The sequence below is a fragment of the Dendrobates tinctorius genome, unplaced genomic scaffold (assembly GCF_039654945.1).
Source record: "Dendrobates tinctorius isolate UK_male_01 unplaced genomic scaffold, ASM3965494v1 ptg000129l, whole genome shotgun sequence".
In the NCBI taxonomy this organism is placed as follows: Eukaryota; Metazoa; Chordata; class Amphibia; order Anura; family Dendrobatidae; genus Dendrobates; species Dendrobates tinctorius.
The window spans coordinates 11,946,551-11,974,177 of record NW_027361797.1 but is presented as its reverse complement, the minus strand read 5'-3'; the positions used below and the strand labels follow the sequence as shown (position 1 = coordinate 11,974,177).

The 27,627-nt window shown below is 44.8% G+C and overlaps 1 protein-coding gene across 2 annotated transcripts in view; it reads left to right on the top strand.

Annotated features, from left to right (window-relative positions):
- The first annotated feature begins 1,131 nt into the window (after positions 1–1,131).
- Positions 1,132–27,627, top strand: part of USP7 (ubiquitin specific peptidase 7) — a 136,547-nt gene continuing 110,051 nt past the window's right edge. For both annotated transcript variants that reach the window (XM_073542831.1, XM_073542830.1), the window contains exon 1: positions 1,132–1,877. In XM_073542831.1, coding sequence (XP_073398932.1) covers positions 1,799–1,877 — 79 coding nt within the window. In that variant the 5' untranslated portion in view covers positions 1,132–1,798. The remainder of the gene's footprint in view (positions 1,878–27,627) is intronic.

Genomic DNA, 27,627 nt, shown 5'->3' with positions numbered 1-27,627 from the left:
GAGCGTCTCAGTGGTCGCACCTCCACAGATCTAGTTCTCTCCTAGCCTGTAGCTAGAACAGTAACTAGTTCAGAAGAATAAAGGGGGTTTACATATCCCTCAAAATGGATGGTCACTGTTGTAGGCCCAAATTCACAGCTAATGACTGAAAGAGTTGTTTTATGGAAAAATCAGTAGAGAACATTTAGGTCAGGGCGAGCGCGACATAGTGCAAGAGTGACGAATGGTTGAACAGTGTTGTATCGTCAGTCCCTGGTCACACTACCATCGGTATGCGACGTGGGACTTGTCTCCAGCTCAGCTGCTTTATTACAGCTCTGCAGTAGTCGGACAATTTGTTTTGTTGCGCAACTTTTGGGAGAATTACTATGGCCTGACACACCTCGCCGTGTAGCCCGACACACCTCGCCGTGTAGCCCGACACACCTCGCCGTGTAGCCCGACACACCTCGCCGTGTAGCCCGACACACCTCTCCGTGTTGCCCGACACACCTCGCCGTGTAGTCCGACACACCTCGCCGTGTAGCCCGACACACCTCGCCGTGTAGCCCGGGCCTTACGGAGCTTTGTGGGCCAACGGGTTTCGAGGCTCACAGGACCCTTCCGGCAAAGAGTGGAGAAACAACTGGATCAAATGGGCATTTCTCTACGTTAATAAAAAAAAATATTAGCCCGTGCACCCCTCGCCCATATACCTAGGCCCGCGTCACAGCCATCATTCATGGTCTGAGCTTGGACGGCGAGGTGCGAACTGTCCGCAGGTCTACTGATCCCAATGAGCAGGGTCAGACGTATACAAGGCTGAGGGTCAGGACACATGCAGCCGGTCTGGCCATCGCCCTCAGTGCTTGGGTCACAAATGATGGAAGCGTGAAAGCTGAAAAAGAATAAAATTGGAGCAGGAAAGGGCAGATAAGGTGTGCGCCGCCCCAGGAGAGCGGCCGCCTGATGTGGGGTCCGGGGGGCTCATGGCTGGGGCTGCAGTGAGGGAAGCGCCGGTGACCGAGGGCCACAGCACAATGCGGGGCTGCACACGTGCTGAGGCCAGGTACCGGGAGGTGATGGAGGAGGAGGAGGGGATGTGGCGGTCTCACGCTTTCATTATCTCCCCCTCCTTCCTCCCTCCTCCTCTCACGCTGCCCCATGCGGATGTGACATTTCACTGAGCCGCCATTTTGAGAGCCTGGCGTCGCCACACACAGGCTGAGGAGAGGGAAAGAGCGAAGCACGAAGGGCCAGGAGACGGGGACTTGGTGACGCTGGCTGCCTGCTGCTCCCGCCCTGCACTCGGCCCCGGTGTTGGCCGCATTGTGTGTGAGGGGAGCGGTTACATGAGACGCGGGGGTTCCGGAGACGCAGGCCGCAGAGCTCCCGCTGCACCGGCCGAGCGCTCACAGCCCAATGAGCAGGGGGCCGCTACCTGAGCAGCAGCACTGCCGCGGCCTGGAGCTGCTGCACGGCCCAGTAAAGGTTCCCAGGAGCCGCCTGCCTCCGTGCAGCTTGTAACCGGCTGCCGCCGCCGCCGCCGAGGCCCCCGGGGAGCAGCATCCCCTGCGCCTGCCCCGCGAAAGGCGCCGAAATTGGGCGAATAGCGAGCAAATACGTGCGCGTATCCCTGCCGCCTGCTCCCTCCGCCCTCCCTCCTCCAGCTCATCTGCAGGCGCCCGCGGGAAAGGCCCAGGCTGCAGCCGCTGCGCAGGCCCTGCCAAGGCCGCTCTCCGCCCCATCCCAGCCGGGCCTACAGCCCAAATCTACGCCGGCGCAGCGAGCAGGACTGACCGAGGCCGAAGCCACAGACATGAACCACCATCAACAGCAGCAGCAGCAGAAACCCGGGGAGCAGCAGCTCAGCGAGCCCGAGGACATGGAGATGGAAGGTAATGGCGAGGGTGGCGGCATCATTGTGTGACCGGCATGTATGGAAGCCATCAGTGCCCACCTCACTGCCCGGCGTGTATGGAAGCCATCAGTGCCCACCTCACTGCCCGGCGTGTATGGAAGCCATCAGTGCCCACCTCACTGCCCGGCGTGTATGGAAGCCATCAGTGCCCACCTCACTGCCCGACGTGTATGGAAGCTATTACTGCCCACCTCACAGCCCGGCATGTATGGAAGCTATTACTGCCCACCTCACTGCCCGACGTGTATGGAAGCTATTACTGCCCACCTCACTGCCCGGCGTGTATGGAAGCTATTACTGCCCACCTCACTGCCCGGCGTGTATGGAAGCCATCAGTGCCCACCTCACTGCCCGGCGTGTATGGAAGCCATCAGTGCCCACCTCACTGCCCGGCGTGTATGGAAGCCATCAGTGCCCACCTCACTGCCCGGCGTGTATGGAAGCTATTACTGCCCACCTCACAGCCCGGCATGTATGGAAGCTATTACTGCCCACCTCACTGCCCGACGTGTATGGAAGCTATTACTGCCCACCTCACTGCCCGGCGTGTATGGAAGCTATTACTGCCCACCTCACTGCCCGGCATGTATGGAAGCTATTACTGCCCACCTCACTGCCCGGCATGTATGGAAGCTATTACTGCCCACCTCACTGCCCGGCATGTATGGAAACCCATGTAGCGCTCGGCATGTATGGATCTCGTGTAGAGCCCGTCTCACTGCCTGGCATGAATGGAAACCCAAGTAGTGCCCGCTTCGTTCCCCTTCACTTCTGACATGTACATCCCCCCTATAAGGAGCCCCCTACACTGTTAGTCATATACAGTAGTGTGAAAGTTTTAGGCCGCATAGACAGCTTTCATTCATAAAAGTGTTAGATTATTTTTAATTAGAATGATAAGATAATGAACAAGAAATAAGAGGGGATTATAGGGAGAAAAATGGGAAGCGCAAGCTTCTAAGTGTAGTAGTTAATTGTCAAAGGTATATGCTCGGTGTGAATACACTCACCTATTTGGTGGCTTGAGATACTGCATGTAGATCCCGTCCCTGGATCACTCCATTCCTCTTTCCATTCAGTTTGCTGCAAAGATCTGGGAACTATTGAGAGCACTGGACAGCGCTTTCATAGGTTATAACACTTGGTGAATGTTTTTCCCAGCAATATGCGCTCCTGAAGGATGATGATGGAACTTGATATTTAGGTTCAAGGATGATTTTTATTTTTGATTAAAAATAGAATACAACCGGTTTCGACTGCTAAGAGTCTTCCTCAGGTATAATGTTGACATTATACCTGAGGAAGACTCTCAGCAGTCGAAACCGGTTGTATTCTATTTTTAATCAAAAATAAAAATCATCCTTGAACCTAAATATCAAGTTCCATCATCATCCTTCAGGAGCGCATATTGCTGGGAAAAACATTCACCAAGATAATGAACAAATGAGAAATGTAAATTACATCAATTTTTGATGTGATGACACTTCACCTTCAGAACAACATCACTTCTGGATACACTAACAGTGTTAGAAGGAACTCCCTGCCGAGTGTAAGTGTAGCTAGAAGTGATACTGTTATGAAGGATGGTCACATCAAGTATTGATGGGATTTAGATCTCTCTTCATCCATTTTTTGTTTTCTTAATTGATAAAAGTAGACTATTAACAATTCTGTTTTTTAAAGCATTCTGTCTAGTATTTTTCCTCACCTTCCTAAAACTTTGGCGCAGTACTTTACAACTAGATACAGAGCCTACTCCACGAGTCACTCTACATCCTCCTATGCAGTGCCTCTTACATCTCCACTCACTGTACATCCTCCTGTGTTGTGCGCCTTACACCACCACTGTACATCCTCCTATGTTGTGCGTCTTACATAGTAACATAGTTATTAAGGTTGAAGGAAGACTTTAAGTCCATCTAGTTCAACCCATATCCTGTCCTAACCTGCCCTAACATGTTGATACAGAGGAAGACAAAAAAAACCCTTGTGGCAAACAGCTTCACATTGGGGAAAAAAATTCCTTCCTGACTCCACATACGGCAATCAGACTAGCTTCCTGGATCAACGCAATATTAAGGAAACTAGTGTATATACCATGTAATATTATACTTATCAGAAAAGTCATCCAGTCCCTTCTTAAATTTTAGTAGGGAATCACTCATTACAACATCATATGGCAGAGAGTTCCATAGTCTCACTGCTCTTACAGTAAAGAATCCGCCTCTGTTAGTATGCTTAAACCTTCTTTCCTCCAGACGTAGAGGATGCCCCCTTGTCCCCGTCACAGGTCTAAGAGTAAAAAGATCATTAGAAAGGTCTTGGTATTGTCCCCGCATATATTTATACATTGTAATAAGATCACCCCTAAGCCTTCGATTCTCCAAACTAAATAACCCCAAGTGTAATAACCTGTCTTGGCATTGCAGACCCCCTAGTTCCCTAATAACCTTGGTCGCTCTTCTCTGCACCCGCTCCAGGTCAGCTATGTCTTTCTTTTACACCGGAGACCAGAACTGTACACAGTATTCTAAGTGTGGTCGCACTAGTGACTTATATAGAGGTAAAATTATGTTCTCATGAGCATCTATGCCTCTTTTAATGCATCCCGTTATTTTATTTGCCTTTGCAGCAGCTGCCTGACACTGGCCGCTAAATGTGAGTTTGTCGTCCACCCATACACCCAGGTCCTTTTCAGTCACAGTTTTTCCCAGTGTTTTACAATTAAGCACATAATTATACATCTTATTCGTTCTACCCAAGTGCATGACCTTACATTTATCCCCATTAAAGCTCATTTGCCATTTATCAGCCCAATCGTCTAGTTTACATAAATCCTCCTGTAATATAAAATTGTCCTCCTCTGTATTGATTACCCTGAAGAGTTTAATGTCATCTGCAAATATTGAAATTCTACTCTCTATGCCCCCTACAAGGTCATTAATAAATGTTAAAAAGAAGCGGGCCCAAAACTGACCCCTGTGGTACCCCACTGCTAACCGTGACCCAGTCTGAGTGTGCTCCATTAATAACCACCCTTTGTTTCCTATCCCTGAGCCAGCACTTAACCCACCTACACATATTTTCCCCTATCCCCATTGTTCTCATTTTATGTATCAACCTTTTGTGGCACCGTATCAAAAGCTTTTGAAAAGTCCATGTACACCACGTCCACTGCATTCCCTTGGTCCAGTCCGGAACTTACCTCTTCATAAAAGCTTATCAGATTAGTCTGACAGGAATGGTCCCTTGTAAACCCATGTTGATATTGGGTCGTGAGGTTATTCTTCTCCAGATACTCCAGTATAGTATCTCTTAGAAAACCCTCCAGGATTTTATCCACAGTTGAGGTTAAGCTTACTGGCCTATAATTTCCAAGTTCAGTTTTTGTCTCCTTTTTGAATATTGGCACCTCATTTGCTATACGCCAGTCCTGTGGTACAGACCCTGTTATTATGGAATCTTTAAAGATTAAAAATAATGGTCTATCTATGACTGTGCTTAATTCCTGCAGTACTCGGGGGGGTGTATCCCATCCGGGCCCGGGGATTTGTCAATTTTAGTGATTTTTAGATGCCTCCATACTTCCTGCTGGGTTAAGCAGGTGACATTTAATGGAGAATTTTTATCCCTGATCATGTTATCCGTCATGGGATTTTCTTGTGTAAATACTGTTGGAAAAAAAGTCATTTAGCATATTGGCTTTTTTCTCATCCTCATCCACCATTTCACCCAGACTATTTTTAAGGGGACCAACACGATCATTTTTTAGTTTCTTACTGTTTATGTAGTTAAAGAATATTTTGGGATTATTTTTACTCTCTCTGGCAATGAGTCTCTCTGTCTCAATCTTTGCTGTTTTGATTTGCTTTTTACAGAATTTATTTAGTCTTCTGTATTTAGTTAATGCCTCATCACTACCTACTTGCTTTAATTCCCTAAATGCTTTTTTATCTCTTATTGCACCCCTTAGGCTGGGTTCACACGTAGCGGGTTCACACGTAGCGGAAATTACCGCGAGAATTCTGGAATGCCATTCCGCGGGAAAAACAAATTTTTTAAATTCCCGCGATTTTCCTGCGGAAAAACTAGCATTTTGCAAGTGTAATTAGCTTGCAGAATTGCTAGCGTTTTCCAAGTGATCTGTAGCATCGCTTGGAGAACTGATTGACAGGTTGGTCACACTCGTCAAACATAGTGTTAGACGAGTGTGACCAACTTTTTACTATTGAGGCCGCCTATGCAGCATCAGTAGTAAAAGATAGAATGTAAATAATAATAATAAAAAAAAAAATTGTTCTCACCTTCCGACGTCCCGCGAGACGTCGCGATCCCGCGAGAACGGACGTCATCGCTCGCAAAGGCTTACTGGCACCGGGAGCGTGGAGAGAGGCGGGAAGGCTGCGCGGGACGTCGGAAGGTGAGAATAACAATATTTTTTTTTTTTTTTATTTTAAATTCTATTTTTTTACAGGGATAAGGTACCCAAAGCCTGGAGGACAGTCTCCTCTCCTCCGGACCGTGGGTACCATCCGCAAATGTTCTGCTTACTTTTCGCATGGTGGGCACAGCCACATGCGGAAAGTAAGCAGAACAATGCATTCCTATGGGTGCGGGAGATTAATGAGCATGCTGCGTTTTTTACCGCAAAGCGATTCAGCATCGGTAAAAACCGCAGCATTAGCACAGCATTGCGGAATCCCATAGGATTGCATGAGATGCTTATTTTTCGCGTTTTCGCGGCAAAATCGCACGGTTAAAACCGCCGCGAAAAAAAACGCCACGTGTGAACTCAGCCTTACAGCTCTATTTAGCCGTAGTGGCTTCCTCCTATTTCTCACATGTTTATTCCCATACGGTATATATTGTGCACAGGTCCTATTCAGGATGCTAATAAACGTCTCCCATTTTCTTTGTGTATTTTTATGTCTCAGGATATCGTCCCAGTTAATTGCAGTAAGATCATCTCTCATCCGTTGGAAATTTGCCTTCCTGAAGTTTAGTGTCCTTGTAACCCCTCTACTACACATCTTATTAAAGGATACATGAAAACTTATGAATTTGTGATCACTATTACCCAAGTGACCCCCAACCATTACATTTGATATGCGGTCTGGCCTGTTGGTTAAAATTAGGTCTAGCAGTGCCCCCCCTCTTGTTGGGTCCTGAACCAGTTGTGAAAGGTAATTGTCTCTCATCGTTGTCAAAAACCTATTACCTTTGCTGGAACTGCAGGTTTCGGTTCCCCAATGTATTTCAGGGTAGTTGAAGTCCCCCATAATAATGACTTCTCCTTGAGTCGCTGCTTAATCTATTTGTTTTATGAGGATATTCTCTGTTGTTTCCTATCAGTAATTTATTATTTTTCCCCCCTCCCCTTATCTCTACCCACAGGGACTCTACGTTTTCATTAGATTCCTATATATTATCACGAAGGATGGGTTTTAAGGATGATTTTACATATAAACACACGCCTCCCCCTCGCTTATTTGTACAGTCATTTCTGAACAGACTATAGCCCTGTAAATTAACCGCCCAGTCATGGCTCTCGTCCAGCCATGTCTCAGATATCCCCACCATGTCATAATTATGTTCCAACAACATTAACCCCTTCACGACCAATGACGCCACATAGGCGTCATGAAAACTGGTGCAAATCTGACCAGTGACGCCTATGTGGCGTCATGACTTTAAAGCCCCCCTGCGGGTCGGGTGACCTAGGTCACTGAAAGGTCACCCGACCCGCAGATACAGGGGGCTTTGTTCTTCACCATAGGGGGCGTGGCTTCGCCCCCACGTGACTACGATAGCTCTTATTGGCTGTTAAAAGTGAAACAGCCAATCAGAGCGATAGTAATATTTCATCAATGAAAATTGATGAAATATTACAATCCAGCCATGTCCGACGCTGCTGTAGCATCGGACATGGCTGGTGACAGCGATCTGACCCCCCCCCCACCCGTTAATGGGGGCGATCTGCCCCCCGCCACTGAATTACATCGGCGATGCGCCGCCGCTGTCATCATCTCCCTCCGCTCCCCCCCCCCCCCTGGCATCCGATCACACACAACCCCCCCCCCCCCCCCGATACTCACCGAGTGCCGTTATGGCTCCCGGAGTCCTGCGGTCCCGGACCATGGGCGCCACCATATTGGAAAATGGCGGGCGCATGCGCAGTGCGCCCGCTGGCTGCAATTTCTATTCATTCATTTTGATCACTGTGATAAACTCTCACAGTGATCAAAATAGAATGAAAAGTAAATAAACCCCCAGTTTATCACCCCCATAGGCAGGATCAACTAATACAATAAGTAAATTATTTTTATTTTTCCATTAGGGTTGGAAAGAGGGTTAGGGTTGGAATTAGGGTTAGGGTTGGAATTAGGGTTAGGGTTGGAATTAGGGTTAGGGTTGGAATTGGGGTTGGAATTAGGGTTGGGGTTGGAATTAGGGTTGGGGTTGGAATTAGGGTTGGGGTTGGAATTAGGGTTGGAATGAGGGTTAGGGTTGGGCTTGTGGTTAGGGTTAGGGCTGTGGTTAGGGGTGTGTTAGGGTTGAAGTTAGAATTGTGGGGTTTCCACTGTTTAGGCACATCAGTGGGTCTCCAAACGTGACATGGTGCAACCATTGATTCCAGCCAATTTTGCGTTCAAAAAGTTAAACGGTGCTCCCTCCCTTCCAAGCCCCGACGTGTGCCCAAACAGTTTTTTACCCCAACATATGGGGTATCAGCGTACTCAGGAAAAATTGCACAACAACTTTGGGCTTCTAATTTGTCCTGGTACCCTTGGGAAAATAAAAAATTGGGGGCCAAAAAAATATTTTTGTGGAAATTTTTTTATTTTTTTTTATTTTCACGTCTCTGCATTATAAACTTCTGTGAAGCACTTGGGGGTTCAAAATGCTCACCAGGCATCTAGATAAGTTCCTTGGGAGGTCTAGTTTCCAAAATGGGGTCACTTGTTGGGGGTTTCTATTGTTTAGGCACATCAGGGGCTCTGCAAACGTAACGACGACCGCAGACCATTCCATCAAAGTCTTGCATTTCAAAACGTCACTACTTCCATTTCGAGCCCTTACGTGTGCCCAAACAATGGTTGCCCCCCATATATGGGGCACCAGCATACTCAGGACAAACTGTACAATAACTTTTGAGGTCCAATTTATCCTGCTACCCTTGCGAAAAAAAAATTGCTGGCTAAAAATCATTTTTTTTTGAGGAAAAAAAAAAATTTTTGTTTTCACAGCTCTGCGTTATAAACTTCTGTGAAGTGCTTGGGGGTTCAAGGTGCTCACCACACATCTAGATAAGTTCCTTGGGGGGTCTAGTCTCCAAAATGGGGTCACTTGTGGGGGGGTTCCACAGTTTAGGTACATCAGGGGCTCTGCAAATGTAACATGATGCCCGCAGACCATTCCATCAAAGTCAGCATCTCAGAATGTCACTACTTCCCTTCCGAGCCCTGACGTGCGCCCAAACAGTGGTTCCCCCCCCACATATGGGGTACCAGCATACTCGGGACAAACTGGACAACAACTTTTGTGGTCCAATTTCTCCTGTTAGCCTTGTGAAAATTAAAAATAGTGTGCTAAAAATCATTTTTGAGGAAAAATTTTTTTTTATTTTCACTGCTCTGTTAAACTTTTGTGAAGCACTTGGGGGTTCAAAGTGCTCACCACACATCTAGATAAGTTCCTTAGGGGGTCTAGTTTCCAAAATGGGGTCACTTGTGGGGGAGCGCCAATGTTTAGGTACACAGGGGCTCTCCAAACACGACATGGTGTCCGCTAACAATTAGAGCTAATTTTCCATTCAAAAAGTCAAATGGTGCTCCTTCCCTTCTGGGCCCTGCTGTGCGCTCAAACAGTGGTTTATGATCACATATGAGGTATCGGTGCACTCAGGAGAAATTTTTTTAACAAATTTTAGCATCCATTTTATCCTGTAGCCCATGTGAAAATGAAAAAACTGAGGCGAAAAGAAAATTTTTGTGAAAAAAAAAGTATTATTTTTTTTTTTTACAGATCAATTTGTGAAGTACCTGGGGGTTCAAAGTGATCACTATGCATCTAGATAAGTTCCTTGGGGGGTCTAGTTTCCAAAATGGGGTCACTTGTGGAGGAGCTCCAATGTTTATGCACACAGGGGCTCTCCAAACATGACATGGCAACCGCTAAATATTCCAGCATATTTTCCATTCAAAAAGTCAAATGGTGCTCCTTCCCTTCTGAGCCCCGCCGTGCGCCCAAACATCTTTATTTTTTAATAATCATCTTTATTTTTATATAGCGCTAACAAATTCCGCAGCGCTTTACATTTTGCACACATCATCACTGTCCCCGATGGGGCTCACAATCTAAATTCCCTATTAGTATGTCTTTAGAATGTGGGAGGAAACCGGAGTGCCCGGAGGAAACCCACGCAAACAAGGGGAGAACATACAATGGTTTATGACCACATATGAGGTATCTGTGTACTCAGGAGAAATTGCCCAACAAATTTTAGGATCCATTTTATCCTGTTGCCCATGTGAAAATGAAAAAATTGATGCTAACAGAAAATTTTTGTTGGAAAAATTAAAATGTCCATTTTTTCTTTCCACGTTGCTTTAGTTCCTGTGAAACACCTGAAGGGTTAATAATCTTCTTGAATGTAGTTTTGATTAGCTTGAGGGGTGCAGTTTTTAGAATGGTGTCACTTTTGAGCATTTTCTGCCATATAGACCCCTCAAAGTGACTTCAAGTGTGAAGTGGTCCCTAAAAAAAAAATGGTTTTGTAAATTTTATTGTAAAAATGAAAGCGCTGGTCAACTTTTAACCCTTATAACTTCCTAACAAAAAAATATTTTGTTTCCAAAATTGTGCTGATGTAAAGTAGACGTGTGAAATGTTATTTAGTTACTATGTTGTGTCACATAACTCTCTGGTTTAACAGAATAAAAATTCAAAATTTGAACATTGCGAAATTTTCGCCAAATTTCTGATTTTTTTCACGTTTCATATGTCACGAGAAAACAATCTCAGAATCGCTAGGATCCGTTCCTGAGTTATTACCTCATAAAGGGACACTGGTCAGAATTGCAAAAAAATGGCCAGGTCATTAAGGTCAAAATAGGCTTGGTCATGAAGGGGTTAACTCCAATTCCTCCATTTTGTTGGCGAGGCTTCTGGCATTAGTATACATGCACTTTATGTATCTCTCTGCACCTCTATTCTTTCTTAAATTATTAACTGTTCTAACCCCACCCCCAATTTCATTATTTGTGCCCAGGTCTCTATCTGCACTGTCTTCCCCTCCTATAACAGGAATACACTCTCCCTCCCCCCCCCCCATCCCTAGTTTAAACACTCCTCCAACCTTCTAGCCATTTTCTCCCCCAGCACAGCTGCACCCTCCCCATTGAGGTGCAGCCCGTCCCTAGCGTAGAACCTGTAGCCAACTGATAAGTCGGCCCAGTTCTGCAGGAACCCAAACCCCTCCTTCCTACACCAATTCCTGAGCCACTTATTAACCTCCCTAATCTCCCATTGCCTCTCTGGCGTAGCATGTGGTACAGGAAGTATTTCCGAAAATACCACGTTGGAGGTCCTTGCTTTAAGCTTACAGCCTAATTCCCTGAAATCATCTTTAAGGACCTTCCACCTACCTTTAACTTTGTCATTTATGCGCCATGACCGCTGGATCCTCACCAGCCCCTCCCAGTAATCTGTCACCTCGATCAGCGATGTGTCAGACTCGAGCGCCAGGTAGGCAGCACACCGTTCGATGATCCTTGTCTTTGTGACAGGTTGCCCTATCTGTTCCCCTAATAATTGAGTCTCCCACTACACCGCCAGTCATTGTATATCCTCCTATGTAATGCCTCTTAAACAGCCAGTCACTGTACACAGCCTCCTATGTGGTGGCTCTTACCACTCACTGTACATCCTCCTATGTGGTGGCTCTTACCACTCACTGTACATCCTCCTGTGTTGTGCCTCTTACCACTCACTGTACATCCTCCTGTGTTGTCTTACACCACCACTCACTGTACAATCTCTTATGCAGTGCCTCTTAGACTGCCAGTCACTGTACATCCTCCTATGTAGTGCGTTTTACACTACCACTCACTGTACAATCTCTTATGCAGTGCCTCTTACACCACCAGTCACTGTACATCCTCCTATGTAGTGCCTCTTACACCGCCAGTCACTGTACATCCTCCTATGTAGTGCGTTTTACACTACCACTCACTGTACAATCTCTTATGCAGTGCCTCTTACACCACCAGTCACTGTACATCCTCCTACAGTTGTGGCCAAAAGTATTGACACCCCTGCAATTCTGTCAGATAATACTCAGTTTCTTCCAGAAAATGATTGCAAACAAAAATTCTTTGGTATTATCTTCATTTAATTTGTCTTAAATGGAAAAAAAAACACAAAGAATTGTCCTAAAGCCAAATTGGATATAATTCCACACCAAACATAAAAAAGACGGTGGACAAAAGTATTGGCACTGTTCAAAAAATCATGTGATGCTTCTCTAATTTGTGTAATTAACAGCACTTGTAACTTACCTGTGGCACCTAACAGGTGTTGGCAATAACTAAATCACACTTGCAGCCAGTTGACATGAATTAAAGTTGACTCAACCTCTGTCCTGTGTCCTTTTGTGTACCACATTGAGCATGGAGAAAAGAAAGAAGACCAAAGAACTGTCTGAGGACTTGAAAAACCAAATTGTGAGGAAGCATGAGCAATCTCAAGGCTACAAGTCCATCTCCAAAGACCTGAATGTTCCTGTGTCTACCGTGCGCAGTGTCATCAAGAAGTTTAAAGCCCATGGCACTGTGGCTAATCTCCCTAGATGTTCACGGAAAAGAAAAATTTTGCAAGAGATTTCAACGCAAGATTGTGCGGATTTTGGATAAAGAACCTCGACTAACATCCAAACAAGTTCAAGCTGCCCTGCAGTCCGAGGGTACAACAGTGTCAACCCGTGCTATCCGTCGGCGTCTGAATGAAAAGGGACTGTATGGTAGGAGACCCAGGAAGACCCCACTTCTTACCCCGAGACATAAAAAAGCCAGGCTGGAGTTTGCCAAAATTTACCTGAAAAAGCCTAAAACGTTTTGGAAGAATGTTCTCTGGTCAGATGAGACAAAAGTAGAGCTTTTTGGGCAAAGGCATCAACATAGAGTTTACAGGAAAATAAAAGGCATTCAAAGAAAAGAACACGGTCCCTACAGTCAAACATGGCGGAGGTTCCCTGATGCTGGGTCTCCCTCAGAGGTCATGAGTCTTCCAGCAGGACAATGACCCAAAACACACTTCAAAAAGCACTAGAAAATGGTTTGAGAGAAAGCACTGGAGACTTCTAAGGTGGCCAGCAATGAGTCCAGACCTGAATCCCATAGAACACCTGTGGAGAGATCTAAAAATGGCAGTTTGGAGAAGGCACCCTTCAAATATCAGGGACCTGGAGCAGTTTGCTAAAGAAGAATGGTCTAAAATTCCAGCAGAGCATTGTAAGAAACTCATTGATGGTTCCGGAAGCGGTTGGTTGCAGTTATTTTGGCTAAAGGTTGTGCAACCAAGTATTAGGCTGAGGGTGCCAATACTTTTGTCTGGCCCATTTTTGGAGTTGTGTGAAATGATCAATGTTTTGCTTTTTGCTTCATTCTCTTTTGTGTTTTTTCATTTAAGACAAATTAAATGAAGATAATACCAAAGAATTTGTATTTGCAATCATTTTCAGGAAGAAACTGAGTATTATCTGACAGAATTGCAGGGGTGTCAATACTTTTGGCCACAACTGTATGTAGTGCCTCTTAAATCACCAATTACTGTACATCCTCCTATGTAGTGCCTCTTACACCGCCAGTCACTGTATATCCTCCTATGTAGTGTCTTATTCCGCCAGTCACTTTATATCCTCCTATGTAGTGCCTCTTGCACCGCCAGTCACTGTACATTCTCCTATGGTGGTGTAAGAGGCACTACATAGGATGTACAATGTAAGAGGCACTACAATCACTGTACATTCTCCTATGTAGTGCCTCTTACACTGCCAGCCATTGTACATCCTCCTATGTAGTGCCTCTTGCACCGCCAGTCACTGTACATTCTCCTATGTAGTGCCTCTTACACTACCACTCACTGTACATCCTTCTATGTAGTGCCTCTTACACTACCACTCACTGTACATTCTCCTATGTAGTACCTCTTACACCGGCAGTCACGGTACATCCTATGGTGGTGTAAGAGGCACTACATAGGAGGATGTACAATGTTAGAGGCACTACAATCACTGTACATTCTCCTATGTAGTGCCTCTTACACCTCCAGTGACTGTACATTCTCCTATGTAGTGCCTATTACACTGCCAGTCATTGTACATCCTCCTATGTAGTGCCTCTTATACCGCCAGTCGCTGTACGTCCTCCTATATAGTGCCTCTTACAATGCCAGTCACTGTACATCCTCCTGTGTAGTGCCTCTTACACAGCCAGTCACTCTACATCCTCCTATGTAGTCCCTCTAAGGCTGGTTTCACATTAGTGTTCTTTTGCGCAGCACATCGTGCACGTTCATGCGCATGTGTCATGCGTAACTGTTTAACATGGTGTGCGCATGCGTTTTTTCAAGGTGTGCGCCTAGACATGCCAGACGCAACTTGTTGCATTTTTTGGTCCTCCAAAAGGTGTTAAAAAAACCGCTTGCGCACAGAATGCGACAAAATAACGCATTACAGTCTATGGGAACGCAGCCGTGCGCATGGGCATGCGTTTGTCTGCATTTTCGGCGTAAAAATGTGTAGACACTGGTTTTAACCCCTAGAGAGCGAATGCGCATAATCGCAAACGCATGCAAAAATACATGATGCGTTTCTATTGCGCACGATGCGCTGCGCAAAAAAAGCTAATGTGGAATTAGCCTTACACTGCCAGTCACTGTACATCCTCCTATGTAGTGCCTCTTATACCGCCAGTCACTGTACATCCTCCTATGTAGTGCCTCTTACACCGCCAGTCACTGTACATCCTCCTATGTAGTGCCTCTTACACCGCCAGTCACTGTACATCCTCCTATGTAGTGCCTCTTACACCGCCAGTCACTGTACATCCTCCTATGTAGTGCCTCTTACACCGCCAGTCACTGTACATCCTCCTATGTAGTGCCTCTTACACCGCCAGTCACTGTACATCCTCCTATGTAGTGCCTCTTACACCGCCAGTCACTGTACATCCTCCTATGTAGTGCCTCCTACACCGCCAGTCACTGTACATCCTCCTATGTAATGCCTCTTAGGCTGGGTTCACACGTAGCGGAATTCCCGCGGAAGTTACCGCCAGAATTCCGGAATTCCATTCCGCGAGAAAATTGCATTTTAAATTCCCGTGGAAAAACTAGCGATTTGCTAGTATAATTAGCTTGCAGAATGCTAGCGTTTTCCAAGCGATCTGTAGCATCGCTAGGAGAACTGATTGACAGGTTGGTCACACTCGTCAAACATAGTGTTTGGCGAGTGTGACCAACTTTTTACTATTGAGGCTGACTATGCAGCATCAGTAGCAAAAAGATCTAATGTTAAAAATAATAAAATAAAAAATCGGATTATATTCACCTTCCGATGTCCCGCGCAGCATCCCCTGGCCTCTGTGATGCTCCGGCAGCTCCCGTTCCCAGTGATGCATTGCAGCAATGACCTTTGACGTCGCTGTCTCGCGAGACCGCTACAGCATCATGATATGCGACGTCAGCAAAGTCATTATCGCAATGCATTACTGGGAACGGGACCTGCCGCGTGTATCGCTGAAGCCTGGGGATGCTGCGCGGGACGTCTGAAGGTGAATATAACCCGATTTTTTTACAGTGATATGGTACCCACAGCCCGGAGGACAGTCTCCTCTCCTCCGGACCGTGGGTACCATCCGCAAATGTTCTGCTTACTTTTCGCATGGTGGGCACAGCCACATGCGGAAAGTAAGGCCTGTTTCACACTTCCGTTTTTGTGTCCGCCAAACGGATCCGTTTCCGTTTTTTTGACGGAAACTGATGCAAACGGATCCGTTTTTTTAAAAACGGATCCGTTTTTTTGACGGATCCGCGGTAACCGTAATGGAAGTCTATGGGACAAAAAAAACGGATCCTGCAAAAAATGGCGGATCCGTTTTTTTACGGAAAACAACGGATTTTGACGGATTTGAAAAAGCGGAAGTGTGAAACAGGCCTAAGCAGAACAATACATTCCTATGTGGGCGGAATCGCCGCGATTCCGCAAATTAATGAGCATGCTGCGGATTTTTCCGCGATGCGATTCCGCCGCGGGAAAATCCGCAGCATTAGCACAGCATTGCGGAATCCCATAGGATTGCATGGGATACTGTTTTTGCGTTTTTACTGCAAAATCGCGCGGTAAAAACCTGAACGTGTGAACGCAGCCTTACACTGCCAGTCATTGTACATCAGCACCCATGTACTGACTTTTTTCTGTCAATCACTGCCTCATTTAGTTAATGACCGCTATCATTCCCTCACCACTGTAGATGGGGTTAAAAGTGTACTGTTGACTATGCTGTTGTGCCTCCCTCCATAAGGGTGAATGCTGTAGAGGGGTACGGACTAGTGTGCAGCAGTATCTGGGCCTCTGATGGGGGTGCTGCCCTATAAACTTTACTGCCTGGAAATGCAGAGGTTACTCAGCCATGTGTCCTGCTGGATGTGTCACTGTTTGTCAGCATCACCCTTCATCCTGCAGAGTCATCAGTGGGGGAGGAGGGTATGCATTACAGTGTGATATTAATCATGCTCACTCCTGGGCATGTAACTCTGTATAGCAGGTATTGAGAAAGATTAGGGAAAGATGCAAAGCGATGATCTTCTACCCTATATGCTACAGTGCCAGGAATGGAGATCGCCTCTCCTATAGTATAGTTTATGATGAAAACTTTTTGAAGATCATAAAACAGATGTAAATGCTCCTCAAAAGAGCAGCGTATAGGAAGAACATAACTGTTTCGTGGCTGTACAGCTCCATTATCCAGCTGTATTGACTCTGAGCTGTAAGGAGCCATTATACTGCACCTGTAGGCTACGGCTTTGCACTGTACCCAACATTGTCAGATGAATGAACAGAAAAATCATTACGGCTGGGACTCCATGCAGTATTACAGCGTCCTGTCAGTATGAGGCCTTGCCACCTGGTTCCAGCACAGTGATCCCACAACTTGCTTTGTCCTGTATATGTAGGAACAATCTGATGGAAACTCTCATATCCTCTGACCTCCCATGGTATGGCCCTGATGCATACAAGTTATTATTCTATAATTCTGGGTTAAGTCCCTTTGAAAAATTGAAAATATTTTGTGCACCATGGAGTTAGAGTTTATACAGGATGGAAAAAAAGCCACAGGTCTATTAAGTTCAGCCTTTTTCCACCAGTTATACATTGTGTATCGCTAGATTATTTGTAACCCACGACAACATTTGTTGTGTGTTCTAGTGCCGGCCATCACTACCTTTTGTGGTAGGGCATTCCACAGTCTGACTGCTCTAACTGTAAAGCATTATTTCCTATTTTAACTTTCCTCCACCTGTAATGAGTTCCACTGGTCCTTAGTACAGTTTTTGGATGGGATAAGTCATGTGCCAGTCCCTTGTATTGACCACTCATGTATTTATCTTACGCAAATCATTATTCAGGGGTAATAATACATTGAGGTCACAAGATTATATCTTGCTCCAACATTTTTTCGACTTTTATCATGCTAATATCTCCCAGCTCCACTAAAATGCCAGGGACGGGGGACTTATGCCACAGCTTGTCTATCTCATGATGAGCCGTGGCAAGCATTACCCTAGAAATCTTACCCCAATCCCTGACTGCAGTAAGATCTGTGGCGCTGTGATTGTCACTCACCAAATGCTCCTAATTCATTAACAGGTGTGTGCCTCTTAAAAGGATTCTATCAGCTGTTTTTTTTTGCTATGTAATCTGAGAGCAGCGTGATGTAGGGGGCAAAGACCCGGATTCCAGTGATTTGTCACTTATTGGGCTGCTTGTTGTCATTTTGATACACCGGTAATCCTTTTTTCTCTGCTGTAGATCTAGCAGTTCTGTAAATGCTGATCCCTGTATAACCTCGCACACACCACTGATTGGTAACTTTGTGTGTATATTATATAATGACAGCTGCCAATCATTGGTTGGGGGTGGGTTTACACACAGCAGTTTGGGGGTCCAAACTATTGGTGCCCAACTAATACGGAGAGAAGTTTTTCCTCATGCATCATCTCCCTGGCCGCCTGCTTTGGCTTTGATATTATAAAATAGCAAAAAACCTTGACCGTACTCAAAACGGCCAAGGTCACATATTTGTACATCTGGGAATTGAATATTATATCCAAATGGTCATGTATGTGTAAAAAGTGCCCTCATTAAAAATGGGAAGGTTGGGAGGGTATTATGTATAAATAGACAGTGTCCACCATACACAAATATGAAAAAATGAGGCAATTGACAAAGAAAATCCTGTGAAGGAATATACAAGTGTTAGGTAAAGAGATTACAAATCATTTTTACCTATATAGTATCAAAAAGAAACCCGTTATGAAGCGGTGCAAAATATTAATCTTGTAGAAACCAAACGCCAGGTCCTGATCATAGAGCCGATAAAGTGATGGATCCAAATAGGGGATGATTAATTTCCAATGCAGGAAAACGACAAGTCCTGATAATGAGGCTGGTGGTGTAATGTATCCAAATAGGAGCAAATTGATTTCCAATGTGGAGAAAAACCGCCAGAAGGAAGTGTCCAAAATTGCTAGGACACCTTGAAGGCCCGAACTCCAAGGGGGAAGAAGAGAAGGAAAAAACCGCAGACAACCTGAGGAGGAAAAAAATGTAATCAGTCAGACAACTAACCCAAAAAATCGGTAAATAAAAGTTATTCATTTAAACCGGTCGGAGAGACTGACTGTAGCTCAAAAATCCATCTGGTTTCTGCCTGAAGTAAATGTTTCCGGCTGTTGCCCCCTCTAGCATTCTGTGGGATCTTCTGTAAGCCCACTACCCTGACCCCAGATGTACTGCCCCCATGCAAAAAATGTGCCGCCACCGGTGTAAGGACCTTACCCTTTTTTGAATCTATTGCCGCCAATTGGATGGTGGAGATGTGTTTCTGGGTCCGCTTCCTCAGTTCTTGGTGTGTGTGTGTATATATATGTATGTATGTATGTGTGTGTGTGTATATATATATATATATATATATATATATATAATATATATTATATATTTTATACACTTTATGTGCATAGCGATTACCTGTTTTGTGCACTTACTGGTTGGAGCGCATAAAAATACACTTTGGCTGATATGCTCCCTTTTTTTTTTTTTTTTTTTTTCTTCCTCTCTTTTAGATGTGGGAGGGACTGTGTGGTTTTTCATGATTTTGATGGATTATATACATTTTTTTTTCCTACCATGTGATGCATAGACAGTGCCAGGTTAGCGATTATACGGAGGCAAGGGATACTTTTTATTTGTGTTGAAGGTTTTGCAGCCTCTGGTTTGCATCTCTTTATACACAGCATCAGACTGGTCTGAATAAACTGAATACACTGCGCAGGCGCAAACAAACCAATACAGCGGTATATGGAATGATCTCGCGGTCTTCCCGCGAGATTTCGGCGAGATGGGACAATCCAGTGGTCCTCTCGTGAGATTTCGGTGTGAACACCGGGCTGTACGAGACATCTGCAGGGCCATGACCGTTGGGGAGTTTTCACACACCAGATGACGTTTAAGGTATTATCTACATGCTATTTAAATGCTGAGTTTGGGCCAGCAAGCACACTTCCCCTGACGAAGCTGCTTTAAGCAATCGATACGCGTGGGGTTGCTCCTCACACCCCTGCTCCATGTCTTTAGCCCTGTGTTTGCTTGATTTTGGATGCCTATGGGCATTATTCCCTTGGCTATCCACAGACTTCATGGGTGCCTGGCCATCCACCAGCACATCATCTGGCTATATTGAGCTGCTTTCAGGGTTTTTGCTCATTAGGTGGCTCAGAGAGTATGTAGCTACAACTTCTCTCACATTTTAACAGCCTTATTTGTTTGCAGGCTCCTGAATTGTGGTCCTGGAAAGTTTGTACATTGGGCTGGTATATAGGAATCAATTTGGAGACTACATATGTCTCAGAAAAAACTCTGCACATATGGTGTATTGTGATGGCTTTTCATTGTCTGTACTCTTAATGATACAAAAGGGCTCTATACCTTTTATGGCTGTATGTGATTATTACATGCGGGGGTGTTACATGGACTTCCTTTGTCCTTTTTAATTGTTTTTAACACATGTGTTGTGTTTTCCAATAAGGCATTTTTCTACAGTTATTATGTGTTATCAGATTTAATTGGTGTGCAGGCCATTCTTTGCTTGGTCTTTTTTCTTTTGCATTTCATATGTTAAAAAAAATACTAGTATGCATCTGCAACCCCCTGTGTTCCACTTTCATTTTTTCTTACCCAGTCACTAGTCCAGTTATTACCTAATTTAGTTGTTCTTTTTATCTGATAATAGGTTATATGAACACATGGTGACCCCCTTAGAATTACACATCTTTTTGTTACTTGAGGGGGGGGGGGGGGTCACCATCTTGTATAATGAAATTGCATGGACTGTATCACTGAGGTTTTCCACAGGGAGAACAGAAGCTGTGATCACAGATACTGATGATGACTTCACGGCTCTCTTCAGTTTGTAATGTAGATCACAGTTCAGCCTCATAAACTAAGATTATAAGTATAGTTATGGGATTTAGAAGGAAGGATAATCATACTCTATTTGGCAGAGGGATGGTACAGGTACAGTGCTGTGCAAATTAATTGGGACAAAGCATTTTTTTTTTTTTTTTAAGTAAAATCGTAAGTTGGTTACCAGTCAGTGATTCAAACCAGTTTTAACTGCTTTGAACAGATGTGAGTACCTGTTCAAAGCAGTTAAAACTGGTTTGAATCACTGACTGGTAACCAACTTACAATTTTACTTAAAAAAATGCTTTGTCCCAATTAATTTGCACAGCACTGTACTAGCCAGGTGATGTGCTGATGCATCATGTGATTGAAAACAGCATTGAAGACTAAAAGGCAGGGTGAGAGCAAGGCATTGAAACTGAAGCAGAGAAGTCTGAAGTGCAGAGTCAGACAATCAGATGGGGAGTGTAGTTGTAGAACTAAAAACTCAGTGCTTCTTTAAATGGGACATGCTTAGGAGCAAAAGAACAGGAGATTTCAATCTCATACAGAGAGGTTGATTGCAGTGATTAGGAAGTGCATAATCACTTTCACTTCACCTCCCAGTAACCTTAAGTACCATTCAGTTGACCTTCTGACAGCTACTCTTTGCATTCATAAAACTGCAGAAGGGAAGTCTTGAATCCAGGACCAATGCTCAGACTGCTGATTTATAGCTTCATGTCCTTTAGCCAATATTTTGCATGTGAGATGCAAAACATGTCTAAAACAGACAGTGGAGGAAATAAGTATGTGATCCCTTGCTGATTTTGTAAGTTTGCCTACTGACAGACATGAACAGTCTATAATGTTAAGGGTAGGTTAATTTTAACATTGAGAGATAGAATATCAAAAATAAAATCCAGAAAATCACATTGTATAAATTATATAATTTTATTTGCATTTTGCAGTGAGAAATAAGTATTTGATCCCTCTGGCAAACAAGGCTTAATACTTGGTGGCAAAACCCTTTCTTGGCAAGCCCAGCAGTCAGATGTTTTTTGTAGTTGATGATGAGGTTTGTGCACATGTCAGGAGGAGTTTTGGTCCACTCCTCTTTACAGATCGTCTATAAATCATTAAGATTTTGAGGCTGTCGTTTTTCAGCTCAGAGCTTCAACTCCCTCCATAAATTTTCTATGGGATTAAGGTCTGGAGACTGGCTAGGCCACTCCTTGACCTTAATGTGCTTCTTTTTGTGCCACTTCTTTGTTACCTTGGTTGTATGTTTTGGGTCATTGTCTTGCTGGAAGACCCAGCCACGACCCATTTTTAATGTCCTAGCGGAGGAAAGGAGGTTGCCACTCAGGATTTTACGGTACATGGCTCCATCTAATCTCCCATTGATGCGATGAAGTAGTCTTGTGCCCTTAGCGGGGAAACAACCTCCAAAACATAATGTTTCCACCTCCATGCTTGACAGTGGGAATGGTGTTCTTGAGTTAATGCCAAAGACCACAATTTGTGTCTCATCTGACCACAGCACCTTCTCCAAAGCGCACACAGAATCATCCAGATGTTTATTGGCAAACTTCAGACGCGCCTGCACGTGTCTTGTTGAGCAGGGGGACCTTGCGGGCACTGCAAGATTTTAAACCTTTACGGCGTAATGTGTTACCATTTGGTTTTATTGGTGACTGTGGTCCCAGCTGACTTGAGATCATTAACAAGTCCCGCCTCCCCATATAGTTTTAGGCTGATCTCTCACCTTCCTCATGATCAAGGATACCCCACGAGGTGAGATTTTGCATAGTGCCCCAGATCGATGTGGATTGACAGTCATTTTGTATTTCTTCCATTTTCTTACTATTGCACCAACAGTTGTTTCCTTCTCACCCAGCGTCTTACTTACGGTTTTGTAGCCAATTGCAGCTTTGTGCAGGTCTATGAACTTGTCCCTGATATCCTTATAAAGCTCTTTGATCTTGCCCATGTTGTAGAGGTTAGAGTCTGACTGATTGAGTTTGTGGACAGGAGTCTTTTATAAAGGTGACTATATGTAAGACAGCTGTCTTTAGTGCAGGTAATGAGTTGATTAGGAGCGTCTTAACTGGTCTGTTGGAGCCAGAACTCTTAATGGCTGGTAAGGGATCAAATACTTATTTCTCAATGCAAAATGCAAATACATATATATAATTTATACAATGTGATTTTCTGGATTTTATTTTTGATATTGTTTCTAAATGTTGAAATTAACCTACCCTTAACATTATAAACAGTTCATGTGTTTGTCAGTGGGCAAACTTACAAAATCAGCAAGGGATCAAGTACTTATTTCCCCCACTGTACATGTGGTGCAAGGCAGTGTTTTTGCCCTTCATGCTGGAGATCAGATTTGTTGTATTTTCATGATGAAATACATGCTGCAAATCGCCCAGATATGCTTACTTCCAGCAGCCGCAGGTCTCTCATACGGAGTGCCTCTCCGCGGTGCTGCTTCAGCCCAGCCGCTCCATTTACCAGACAGTAAAACTAGGTGTCAGCAGAACATTTAGGTCAGTGAAATTTATGGAAGTGTTAAGGGAGTTGTCTCATGGTATTAAACAGGTAAAACAGCAAAGTACTTGTATAAACAATCATCTTTTCCATTTCCTAATTAAAAAAAAAAAAACCTAATGTATTTTTAAGTGTTAAACACCATGGAAAAATCCCATAGCTCCTAGTTTGTGCTGCTTTTTTTCTGTTTTGTGCTGCGTCTCTCCTTTGCAGAGTTGATTACATCTGTTTCTTCTGGAGGGCACTATGTGAAATCTCTGCTTGTATCACAACTGGGCGTTTCTTCAGTCTTCTCTAGGGGGTGTGTCTTTACATCTCTTTCCTGGCAATGCCAATCGTAGCACAACAGCTGGTCTAGCCGTCTATCAATCTCAGACATGTCTGATCTGGGGAGCGGGGATGAAAGTGCACCCCCAGAGAAGACTGAAGAAATGGCCACTTGCACTACAAGCAGTATTGTCTGGGGGTGTGCGCCTTCACCCCTACCCCCCACACCGACAATCACAGTGCAGCAGCATCTGAGACTGATGGACCACTAGATCAGCTGCCAAGCTGTGATTGACAGTGCCTGTGGGTAGGGGTGAAGGGCATGACCCCAGACAATACTGCAAAGGAACTCAGTTGCACTGCAAGGAGAGATTACACATTTTGTGCTCCTGAAGAAACGTGAATGTCTCTGCGATGGAGTGACAATGCTCAAAATGTAAAAGCGTCGCAGAATCTGAGGGGCGCAAGTATAGCTCAATTTTCTTAAAGTCCTCTTTAATTCAAAATACAGCATGTTGATAAAGGTTAGGTGGCATTCTAGGTAAAGGGCAAACACAGCTAGCAAGTGCTGGTCTGAACCCGACTGGATCCAATGTCTCTGCTCTTCTACCAAGTTCAGGTCAGCACCCCCGCCGTGCCCAAGCCGTCAAAGCAGATAATACAAGTTGGTGCTGCCTCATGTCACTCTTCAGATATGAATGTTATTTTAGAATCTATGTGTACTTCTTACCTTGTAGAGGAGGTGCAGTATACTTTTTGCTGCGGTCTTCTATCCATATGCATTTGTACTATGTGTGCTGCATTACGGATCACATTATACTAAATTTGGATGGTTGAATGAGGCCTTGTCCCTAACCTATAAGGCTGTGCACACGTAGATTTTGGTCCTGCGGATTTTTCCGCTCGGATTTGTAAAAAAACGCAGGTAAAATCTCAGGTCAAAAGACCTGCGGATTAGCCTGCGGTTTAGCCCTGCGGTTTCACACCTCTACAATGGTGAAGGTGTGAAACTGCAGGGGAATCCGCACAAAGAATTGACATGCTGCGGGTTGTAACCCGCAGCAAATCCGCAGCATGTGCACAGCGTTTTTGGTTTTACCATTGCAAACATTGGTACTGTACAACGCAGCAGAATCTGCAACGTGTGCATATAGCCTAATGGACCCGATACTTTCCAAAGCAGTGTGTCCTACAATTTATGCCCAGTAACAATGTGACAGTGTAGCAATTCACACCCTTTTTATAGCAAACCTGGGATGGGACAGGTACTAGATCTGTACAGGTTTTAGAGGTTGTCCTCTATTCATTTCCCCCTCATGAAATAAGCACAGGTATGTTCTCCTCCAATGCCAGCACCATTACAGTGATGTTAGCCCCGGTTCTCTCAGGGCTCTCATGACATTGTCACGCTGTCCCTACAGCCAGCATCCGCTTCACTCATTGGGGAAATCGGAAATCCGGAGGAGGTCAGAACTGCCTCTGCTCTCACACTTTCTCCAGATGTCTGATTTGCCAGAAGGAGGGAAGAGTTAAGCCACTGCTGATTGGCTGCAGGGATAACGTGACATAATGTCACGCAGACCCTAGACACCTTCACCAACACCGCTGTAAAGGAGCAGCGTTGTAATGGGAAACATGGTGCTTGAAAAAGGGTTGTCTGAGTAAGCCTTTAAGCCTCTGCCTGTAAATAGTAACAATGGAGATAATGTATCAAAAGTTGTGTAAAAAAAAAAAAAAAAAAAGTGGTTGTTTTTTGGCAGTTGATTGGGTAACTGCACTCATCACCTTTCAGTAAGCTTATTGGTGGCCATTTGGCACATTTTTCCTTTGCAGCCGGTTTGTTGTATGTTTCCCAGTGACTCCTTTGCTGAAAACACTCTAGTATTAAGTGGCACAGAATCAAAACCAGAAAGTATTCTGGTATGAGAAAGTCGTACATCTTTCATAATGCTTTGACCAATGATTTGTGTGGGTTTTTTTTTTTTTTTTTTGTAAATACTTGTGTTTTAAATTACATCGTTTTGGAGCGTCTCTTCTTATAATTTAGCATTGTGCTGTTCCTCTTTGGGTAAATTGTAAAGGTGAATCGTAACGGCCAGATGTGAAAAGGGCAGGTGTTCTGTCTCCACATAAGGCGAAGGGAGATGTAGTTAACTGATGTGGGGACTGGAAGAGAATTTTTACCTCCGTATTCCTAGATGAGGAGCAGACAGGGCCATTTCCATTTTCGACGTCCGTGGACTTGAATGTAGAACCACATCGTTCGTACAATTCAAATCTGGGCTTCTCAGGCCGGGTGCCCACGGTCAGTAATTGGCTGCACTGTGGACGCCGCACATGTCCGCTGCATCCAAAGTGTTGTCGGCTTTTGAGCGCAGGTGATTCCACATGTGTTTATTGAACCGTGTGGGGTCATCGCGTCCTATACATTGTACGGGTGACATTTATCTTGAGGGGACTCGTGTCTCTGCAAGATAAATTGATATGCTGGATAGACGCACCACATGTCCATCTCCGCAGGTAAGCCGCGGGCATCTGTGCACACAGAGTGGGCATGGGATTTCTTGAAATCCCATCCACTATGCTGTAACATCTAGATGCTGCGGGTTGGACGTCGCGTTTTTTTCCCGCTTTTTCGGGGCAGTTTTAAACGCGCGATTCTGTAGCGAAAAATAAGCATCCCATGCAATCCTATGGGATTTCGCAATGCTGTGCTAATGCTGCGTTTTTTTCCGCGGTGGAATTGCTTCGTGGTAAAAAAACACAGCATGCTCATTAATTTAGCGGAATCGCGGCAATTCCGCCCACATAGGAATGCATTGTTCTGCTTACTTTCCGCATGTGGCTGTGCCCACCATGCGATAAGTAAGCAGAACATTTGCGGATGGTACCCACGGTCCGGAGGAGAGGAGACTGTCCTCCGGGCTCTGGGCACCATATCCCTGTAAAAAATAGAAGCAAAATAAAAAATACTGTTATTCTCACCTTCCGGCGTCCCGCGCAGCCTTCCCGCGCCTCTCCACACTCCCAACATATTCCGGTCCCAGTAATCCTTTACGAGAATGACCGCGAGACGTTGCGCTCCCGTGAGATTGCAACGTCTCGCGGTCATTCGCAATAACGTTGCAGGAGCGCGACGTCTCGCAGTCATTCGCGCAAAGGATTACTGGGACCGGGAGTGTGGAGAGAGGCCGGAAGGCTGTGCGGGACGCCGGAAGGTGAGAATAACAATTTATATTTTATTTTTTACATTTTTATCTTTTACTACTGATGCTGCATTTGGGCACCACATTTTAAAAAAGACATCAACAAACTGGAGCAAGTTCAGAAAAGAGCGACCAGAATGGTGACCGATCTGCAAACCCTGTCTTATGAGGAAAGGTTGAAGGATCTGGGATTGTTTAGTTTGCAAAAGAGAAGACTGAGAGGAGACTTAATAGCTGTCTACAAATATCTAAAGGGCTGTCACATTGTAGAAGGATCAACTTTATTCTCATTTGCACAAGGAAAGACTAGAAGCAATGGGATGAAACTGAATGGGAGGAGACACAGATTAGATATTAGAAAAAACTTTTTGACAGTGATCAATGAGTGGAACAAGCCGCCACGATAAGTGGTGAGTTCTCCTTCAATGGAAGTTTTCAAACAGAGGCTGGACAGACATCTGACTGGGATGATTTAGCGAATCCTGCTTTGAGCAGGGGGTTGGACCAGATGGCCCAGGAGGTCCCTTCCAACTCTACGATTCTATGATTCTAAAAAGTTGGTCACGCTATGTTTGACGAGTGTGACCAACCTGTCAATCAGTTCTCCAAGCAATGCTCCAGATCGCTTGGAAAACACTAGCATTCTGCAAGCTAATTACATTTGCAAATCGCTAGTTTTTCCGGTAGTTTCTGCGAGAGTTCCACTACGTGTGAACGTAGCCTTAAATATAGAAACTGAATAGCGATTATATCTGGGGAACAGCACAGCGGGGTCTTACAGTCTGACAGAAGGGACGCTCCCCCGCTGGTAACTTATTTAGAGGAGTAATAACAGAGTTTTTGCCCAACACTTAGAAGAAAATACGATCCATAGGTGGTGGTTTATGACAAGTACAAGTATTATGGTCAAAGTAGTGATGGGTTGTCTTTAGTGGTTGGCCTCTGTTTTCATTGATAAAGTCTGTTTTTTGGATGGG